The 9,000-nt window shown below is 19.9% G+C and overlaps 3 protein-coding genes across 3 annotated transcripts; 1 reads left to right on the top strand and 2 right to left on the bottom strand.

Annotated features, from left to right (window-relative positions):
- Nucleotides 1-426: 426 nt before the first annotated feature.
- Nucleotides 427-3,098, bottom strand: PF3D7_1407300 (pre-mRNA-splicing factor 38B, putative; the record flags this gene model as incomplete). The annotated part of the gene is made up of 5 exons (XM_001348207.1): nucleotides 427-1,390; nucleotides 1,523-1,664; nucleotides 1,827-1,956; nucleotides 2,137-2,223; nucleotides 2,349-3,098. The coding sequence occupies 5 exons, from the start codon at nucleotides 3,096-3,098 to the stop codon at nucleotides 427-429; spliced, it is 2,073 nt and encodes a 690-aa protein (XP_001348243.1).
- A 2,303-nt stretch (nucleotides 3,099-5,401) lies between these two features.
- On the top strand, nucleotides 5,402-6,440 carry PF3D7_1407200 (conserved Plasmodium protein, unknown function; the record flags this gene model as incomplete). The annotated part of the gene is made up of 2 exons (XM_001348206.2): nucleotides 5,402-5,906; nucleotides 6,076-6,440. 2 exons carry the CDS (start codon nucleotides 5,402-5,404, stop codon nucleotides 6,438-6,440), a joined length of 870 nt encoding a protein of 289 aa, XP_001348242.2.
- Nucleotides 6,441-7,512: 1,072 nt separating this feature from the next.
- On the bottom strand, nucleotides 7,513-8,755 carry PF3D7_1407100 (rRNA 2'-O-methyltransferase fibrillarin, putative; the record flags this gene model as incomplete). Its single annotated transcript, XM_001348205.1, has 2 exons — nucleotides 7,513-8,462; nucleotides 8,749-8,755. 2 exons carry the CDS (start codon nucleotides 8,753-8,755, stop codon nucleotides 7,513-7,515), a joined length of 957 nt encoding a protein of 318 aa, XP_001348241.1.
- Nucleotides 8,756-9,000: the final 245 nt, after the last annotated feature.

Genomic DNA, 9,000 nt, shown 5'->3' with positions numbered 1-9,000 from the left:
TGAATAAAATCATACATATTAAATACCTCACAATATATATATATATATATATATTTATTTATTAATTTACAATTTTCTAATTAGAAAGAATATTATTTAAAAATTGATATTTCTTCTTGTACTTTTTTGTAAAATAAATTTATTATAATATACACTGGTATATGTTAACTAATCTGATATAAATTCTACTAATCACATAAAGATATAAATAATATATATATATATATATATATATATATATATATATATATATATATGTACTTATTTATATATTTATTATTAAAAAATGTTGTTATACTAAAAAAAAAAAAAAAAAATATGGGAGAATAAAAAAAATGTTTTTTCGTATGAAAAATAAATAAATAAATATGTATATATTTATATATTTATATTTATTTATATATGCAATATTATACTATTTGGATATCAACCTAATGTCATAATATCCATTTCTTCTAAGTTTGAATTATTCATTTTAGGTTCATCATTTGTATCATCTTTATTATATTTCTTCATTAATTCTTTAAGTTTCATATTTTCAGATGTATTATTATCATTGTTTGTATTATCTGTGTGCACTACTTGTACTACTACCCTATTATCAATTCTTCTAGGAGATCGTGATCTTGATCTTCTTCTTACAGGTATGTTATCTACTTTTAACGAAAGAGAAGATTTATATGATGTTGGTCTACGTGCATAATCTTTCCCTGTGGCTAAAGCTTTTTGACTTTCCAATTTTTTAAATCTACTAATTAATTCATCTTCTGTTTTTTCATATTTTTCCTTTCTATATCTTGTACTACTCGATGAAGATCTAGAAATAGATACATTTCTTCTTTTTTTACTTTTATATAACTCATCTTCTTCTGATGGTCTATTATATTTATTTATAGACCTATCTCGATGATTATTATGTGATTTATAATGTGAGGAATGTTTACTACTATGTTTTCTTCTTCTACTTCTACTATGACTACGACTTGAATATTTATCAATACTATAATCTTTTTCATAACTAGAACTTCTTTTATGACTACGATTATGACTTCTACGTCTTGTTCTACTACTGCTTCTACTTTCATCTCTTTGTCTCCTTTTCCTTTTTCTTCTACTACTACTTCTACTATGTCTTGATTTTCTTCTACTCGTACTTTTACTACTACTATTTCTTCTTCGTCGTCTTCTTTTCCTTTCACTTATACTAGTACTTCTTTCTCTGCTCTTATGTTTCTGTATATCTTTTTCCTTATGTGAATCTTTGCCTTCTAATTTTACATATCCGATATTAACTAGCTTTTCGTTTCCATCAATTTCTCTTAGGCGTACAAAAAATTTATCCTTTCCGTGATTTACGATACCTCCTATTTCGCCTTTTTCCCACTCTCCGCTAAAAAATTATAAAATATGTAAATATATAAATATGTAAATGTATATACATATATATATATATATATATATATATATATATATATATATATATATATATATATGGATATAAAATTTTTGCGTAAAATCTTACTTTATATAAGCTAAAACAGGCTCCCCCTTTAAAAATTTTGAAATATTTTCCTTATTCTTTTTTAATCGCCTCCTGTGGTCGTCTATAATCATTAAACGTGCTCCGTATACATTCTTAATCTTTATAGGTAACCTTGGTAAAACTAAAAAAAAAAAAAAAAAAAAATATATATAATAATAATAATAAATTAAGACAAAGGATCCATAATGTTATGTAATTATATTTTAATATTATACTAACAGAATGGGCACACAAATATATGTACCTATAATTATATACGTTTATATTATAATAATGAATATACCTGTATTAAAATATTTATCATCTGATAATAAACTTTGTACATACTCTCCTATTGTTACTTTCCTTCTTTTGTCACAAGAAATAGAAAATTCATCTTCTTCCAACAGATATGGTTCAAACCACATCCATAGCTAAAATTGAAAAAATAAAAAAAAAATAAAAAAAATTAAATTAATAATATGGTACATAATGTTTTATATATACGTACATAAATTTAGGTATATATTTCTTTACATATATGTGTATTTTGCTATATACATTTTTTATGCTTATGTATTTATTTTTTTTTTATTTTTTATTTTTTTTTTTACATTTGCTGGGGAATGGACATATCTCAAATATAAAAATCCGCAGGCCCTTATATAACATGAGTCTTTATTTTCAATTAAAGATTTTAGCTAAAGAAAAAAAAAAAAAAAAAAAAAAAAAAATACAAATATAAATATAAATATAAATATATGGATAAATATATGGATAAATATATAGATAAATATTAAAAACTTGAAACCAATTTGTGCGTTACCTGCTTTTCAGATAACTGCATTGTAAAAAACTTATAAAGACAACAAAAAAGAGTTGATGGTGCTCTATTACTTCCAATACAATATGGTTCTACATGATCAGCATAAGAATGAATTTCATCAACTACTTCTTTAAATGTTTTTATTGGGATTAATGATTTAAAATATTCTGAAGACAAAATATTATTTCTTAACAATGTATTAACATTATATGTTGTTGTATTAGTCATTTCTAGACAATTTTTTTTTTCTTCATTTGTATAATTTGTATTTGATGAATGAAAAGAATTATTTGTTATTATATTACCACTTAATTTATATTTCATTGTTAACTGAGAATTTGGATGAATATTATGAGCATGATATGGAGAAATAATATCTCCTGTTTTATTAACAAAAGAATTTAAAGTATTATTAAACATATTATTATTATTATTCATATGATAATATCCTGTATCCATAAAATTATAATTCATCATATATTGTCCGGGTGTACCATATGCTACATGATCTTTATTATTTATATAAGAATAATTATAGTTATAATAATTTTGAATATTTCTATTACCATCATAATTATTTTCACAAGGTATATTATTATATCCTATTCTATTATTACCCATTCCATCATTTAGGTTATTATAATAATAATAATTATACACCTCTTTATTGTTTAAATCATTTTGATGTGGGTCTTTTTTTTCAGTAGGTGCGCATGTTGTTGTATTTTCTGTATTATTATTTTTATCCATTATATTTTATTTTTAATTTTTTTTTTTTTTTATAACTGAAATAAAAAAATAAGAAAAAAAAAAAAAAAAAAATTTAAATTTTATCTTATTAAATTTTGTTATTTTTAATTATCCAAATGTAAAATATATATACATTAATAGTATATTTATTCAAAATATTAAATGGATATAAAGTATTAAAAAATTAATATATATGAAATATATATATATGAAAATATACAAATATACAAATATACATATATATATATATATATATATATATATATATATTTATTTATTTGTGTCCATTAATCTATAAATATATTATTCAACACATAATATATATTCATTTATATATACATATTCATACAAATATAAATATTATATAACTCATTTTATTTTAATCTGCGCTGAATGAAAATAAATATATTCATATTATAATCTTCCTATAAAGAAAAATAAAAAAACAGTTGTATATAATGTAATAGACTTTAATAAAAGCTATATGAATTGTAAAAACATATAATAGGTAAAGAAAATATTATATAAAAATATACATAATGTACTACAAAAAAAAAAAAAAAATAAATAATATATATATATATATATATATATATATATATACATATATATGGGTATTTTTTTTTTTTTTTTTTCTTAATGTAGTCTAAAATTATGGACATATAATAAAAAAAATGTTTACACAATTAAGTATATATAAAAAAATGCAGAAAAGAAATGAAAATAAGCTAACTCTAATGAATCATTTTCTGCTATGTTACAATTATAAAAATATACAGGTGAAATGTTTGAAATATTATGGGGGAAAATATTGCTTCACTTTTATTTTGATATCATATAAAAGTTAACATTTTCCATATAACTCATCATACATTTTTTTTTTTTTTTTTTTTTTTATTATTTTATTTTTTATATTTTCATTTTTTCCAATTAATGTATAATGGGATATTTTCTTTAACAGAAAATTCAGATAAAAAAATATTTTTTCTAGCTTGTCATTTTTTAAAAAAAGTAATAAAAAAAATGTTTCAATATAAAAAAGCTCGTAACTGAAAAATTAAAAAAAAGATAAAAACGTTATATTTTGATATACTTTATATTTTTTCCTATTTATAAAAGGTATAAAATATCTTTAAATTGACATAATTAAATATATTATAATAAAAATATTTTATAATTTTACTAAATTCTATAATATATAATATATTATATATATATTATAATATTAGTAAAAAATAATTATTGTAAAATACGGCGGGGAATATAAATATAAATAAATAATAAATTCATATAAAATGTTTTTATATTTTTTTAATTAATTAATTTTATGTTGGACTCAATTTTTGTATACAAAAAAAAAAAAATTAATATGAAATGTAATTTTTTTTTTTTTTTCGGGGGTACTAATATATTATTAATATATATGATCTATACATACATATATATATATATATATATATATATTATTAATTCATATTGTATGTAATATATACATATTTGTAAATTAAATGTCCTTTTTTATTGATATTTTATATACAATATTTATATTATTTTATGTAAAATAATGTATAAAATTTTTTTTGTTTTCGCATAAAATATACAAACATAACATTATTATAATATATATTATATAATACATGGTTAGCTGTGATTTTTTTTTTTTTTTTTTTTTTTTTCTTTTTTTTTTTTTTGTGGGGGAGGTGATTCATTTGAAAATTTTCTTTAATATTATATTCATTTCTTTCATTTTATTTTTCTTTTCTATAATATATTGATTATTAATAAGTATACGAATATGTATAATTCTGCTTATATATAGAAAAACAAATTAAAAAAAAAAAAAAAAGAAAGAAGAAGAAAAGAAATATTATAAAGTGTAACCTCATATTTTACTTTATTTTATTTTATTTTATTTTTTTTTTGGTCCCCTTATATATATATTCTTTGAATTTTGTATTAGTGGGTGAAAAAAAAATATTGGTTTATGGATATTAATTTTTCTTTTTTTTTTTTTTGAACTTTGCATGTTATATATATATATATATATATATATATATATATAATATATATATATGTATATATATTTTTTTTTTATTTGAAAAAGAAAAGAGGGTTGCATTATATATGAAATAATAATATTATGACATATTAATTTTTTTTTTGAATATAACACATGATTGTATATTACCATTTTTACTATATTATAAAACTATAATTATTATATTATTCATTCCATATATATATTTATATTATATATTATGTATATATGTTAATAGTCTGTTATATGTGTATAGATTTTAATAATGGCTAAATATAAGAAGAAGGAGGAAAATGATGAAAAACATGATAACGGTGAGTTCAAAAATATAAAGAACAAATTAGAAGACTTGAAAAACAAAACACAAATATCAGATGAAAAAAATGAAAATATAAAGAAATCGGTAGATCCTTATAATGATTTGAAATTACACATTTTGAATATATTAGATGAAACTAGAAAATGCATAAGAGAAAAAGAAAGTATGCAGAAAATTCATGGAAACAATATGGAAGTTATTAAAAGAGGAAATATTATATATAATAATATGAAAAACGTAGAAACATATTTTACAAAATTAGAAGATATATTAAATAAACAATTAAAACAAAAATATAATTTTACAAAAGAAGAATTATTAGATAAAAACGAAACATTTGAATTATTGAAAAGACAAATGTATGAATGTAAAAAATTAAGTAATTATGATGAAATTAAAAATACCTATGTAGTTAATTTTAATGATATTAAGAATAAGCCTAAATTAAATAGTAAGAAAAAATATATGTTTATTTGTATATATATATTGGAAAGGGAAATAGAAGTATAAAAATTCGTATACGCTTACCATGAATAATTTAATATCTATATAAAATAATATACATGTGAATGTATTATATTATATTATATTATATCATATACTTTTTTTTTTTTTTTTAGAAAAAGACACGAGCGATATATCTCATGATGAAGATGACCTAGTAGTTATAAATAGATGGAAAGAAAGAGACAAGCAATTTAACGAAGATATTTTAAAAATAGGTGAGGTCATAGATAAAATAGGAGCTAACACTGTTATATTAACTCAAAAAGCTGAAGAGCAAAATGAAATCATCTTAAATTTACATGAACAAACAGAAAAAACACAAGACAATGTTAAAGAGGTAAATGTGGAAATTAAAAAAGTTATGAAGAAACATTCTCAGGTAACGTGGTGTTGTAGAATTACACTAGTTATTATTTTTCTTATGTTAGTAGTTTTAACATCGAATATTATATCAAACAAATTTTTAAAGAAATTATAATATATATATATATATATATATATATGTATATGTATTCATATTTGTGTATGGATAATATATTATACATATAATAATGTTGTACCTAATTTATCATAGAAATACAACCGAATAAAATTATCTAATTAGAATAAAGATAATATATACATTTTTGTACTAATTAAAGGTTAATATATAACTGTTAGTTATATGTATATGTAATGATTATTTTTTTATTTTATATTGTTATAAAAATTTTTTTTTTTTTTGTTTTTGTCATTCTAATTTTAATTTTTCATAATTTAATTTTTATAATTTTTCTTTTTTTTTTTTTTTTTTTGGTTAATAATTTTGAATTTGATATATATATCATAAAATAAATGTGCAAATTAATATATTATTATTTTATAACATTTTGATTAAGAAAAGAAATTCTTTATTTTAAAATGTTTATTTTGTGTCTTAAAAAAAAAAAAAAAATTATTTACTTTATTATATTATACAAGGCTTTAAATGTATATTTATTATATATATATATATATATAAATATATCAATGTAATAATAAAAAAAATATATAAAATAATTATATATGTCCTTTTTTTTTTTTTTTTGCCTAATTGCTTAAAAAAAAAAAAAAAAAAAAAATTAATAAAATAATATATATAATACTTAATTTTTTACGAATAACTAAAAATTATTCATATATAAGATTTAATTAGAAATAAACCATGAAAATAAAAATGATCCGAATTAATTTAACATAATAAAAAAACCAAAAACAAGTAATAACATAAAATATATAAATTAAAAAAAAAAAAAAAAATATATATATATATATATAAATATATAATATAGTTTATATATTTTCTTTCATTTATCATTAATTATACACATGAAATTATTATACATATAATAAATTTAAAAAATAAAAAGACATTCACACATATATATTATTTATATGTCTAACATTTAATTAGTTGTAATGGATCCATATAAATAAAATTATTCTGCCCATATATATATATATATATATATATGTGATGTATTTTCCACGTTTCACCTTTTATTTATGTCTGTAACCTTAAGGATTTATTTTTATCGATACATACCCAAAACTATAGCATGATGACGGTGGAAAGGTTCGAGGGTTAACTTTTCTTTGGGTTTACAATTTTCTTTTTTTAATTTTTCCATTTCAGATGCAAATACGACTTCTGGTTTAGCAGTAGAATCAACACAATTAGCTTTGATAGAAATAATAAACCATCCTCCTGTTTTTAAAAACATATGTGCATTCATAGCAACTATACGTGCTTGATCCGGTTGTGCGACATCAGCAAAAACAACATCTACCATATCTACAAGCATTCTATATTTGGTTGGTTGTCTTGCATCTTCTACAATGGGAACAATATTTGATCTCTTTTTAGACATATTTGTAAGATCTCTACCTGATCTATGCGAAAATTCCACAGCATAGACAACACCTTCATCACCTACCATATCAGAAACATGAGAAACAGAAGTACCATTAGCTGCACCTAAATATAAAACTTTAGATCCTGGTTTTATAGGCATATTACCTACACCTCCCATTAAACATGCCCCTAATTTAGATCTAAATGGATTCCATACTCTATATTCTATTTTCTCATCTTCTGTCATAACTTCATATCTTTTTTCACCATATACACTTTCTCCAGGCACTAAATTTTTGGTAACTAATATATCTGATTTTCCTTTTAATAAATAAACACCTGGAAATCTATGAGGTACTACAATTACTTTTCCAGATTTGTTATCCTTTTTAAAACTCTTTCTATCTTTATTTCCTCTTCCTCCACCACCACCTCTTCCTCCTCCTCCGCCTCTTCCTCCACCTCCTCCGCCTCGTCCACCTCCTCCTCCGCCTCTTCCTCCACCTCCTCCACCTCGACCACCATTGAAGCCTTTCCAGTTACTTCCTTTACGTACAGCGTTATTATTTCCCTTCCCAAAATTATTGCTGTTCCTCTTAAAATTCCCAGATCCACCCCTAAAAGAGTCTATAAAGGGGTAAAATAAATCAAAATGGGTATATGCAACAGTTCAATGAAATTATATCAAATAAAAAAAAAAAAATTTATATATATATATATATATTATCAGTTGTACTAAATATAAAGATTTATAAATCTTTATTAATTCACAAAAATGTAAAAATTATATATATATATATATATATATATATATATAAATATATGTTATATAATCATAAATTACAATTTTTCATTTTGTACTAATATATTCTCATATATATCTATTTATATAATATTTTATGTTTTCACATACCTGTCATTATATATATTTATATATATATATATACTTTTTTTTTTTTTTTATTATAAAGTAATAATAAACTTATATAAAAATAAATTAAAACAAGAGGGATTCTAATAATGTATGTCAACTTTACAAAAATAAAATATTATTTATTTTTCATTCAAATAGAAAAAAAATAAATATATTAAAGGAAAAATATTTTTCAACAAAATGTATTATATATATATATAAATATATATATATCTGTTGTTTGGGGGAAAA

This window comes from Plasmodium falciparum, assembly GCF_000002765.6.
Source record: "Plasmodium falciparum 3D7 genome assembly, chromosome: 14".
In the NCBI taxonomy this organism is placed as follows: domain Eukaryota; phylum Apicomplexa; class Aconoidasida; order Haemosporida; family Plasmodiidae; genus Plasmodium; species Plasmodium falciparum.
The sequence above is the reverse complement of the archived record's forward strand: the minus strand, read 5'-3'. Positions and strand labels throughout refer to the sequence as shown.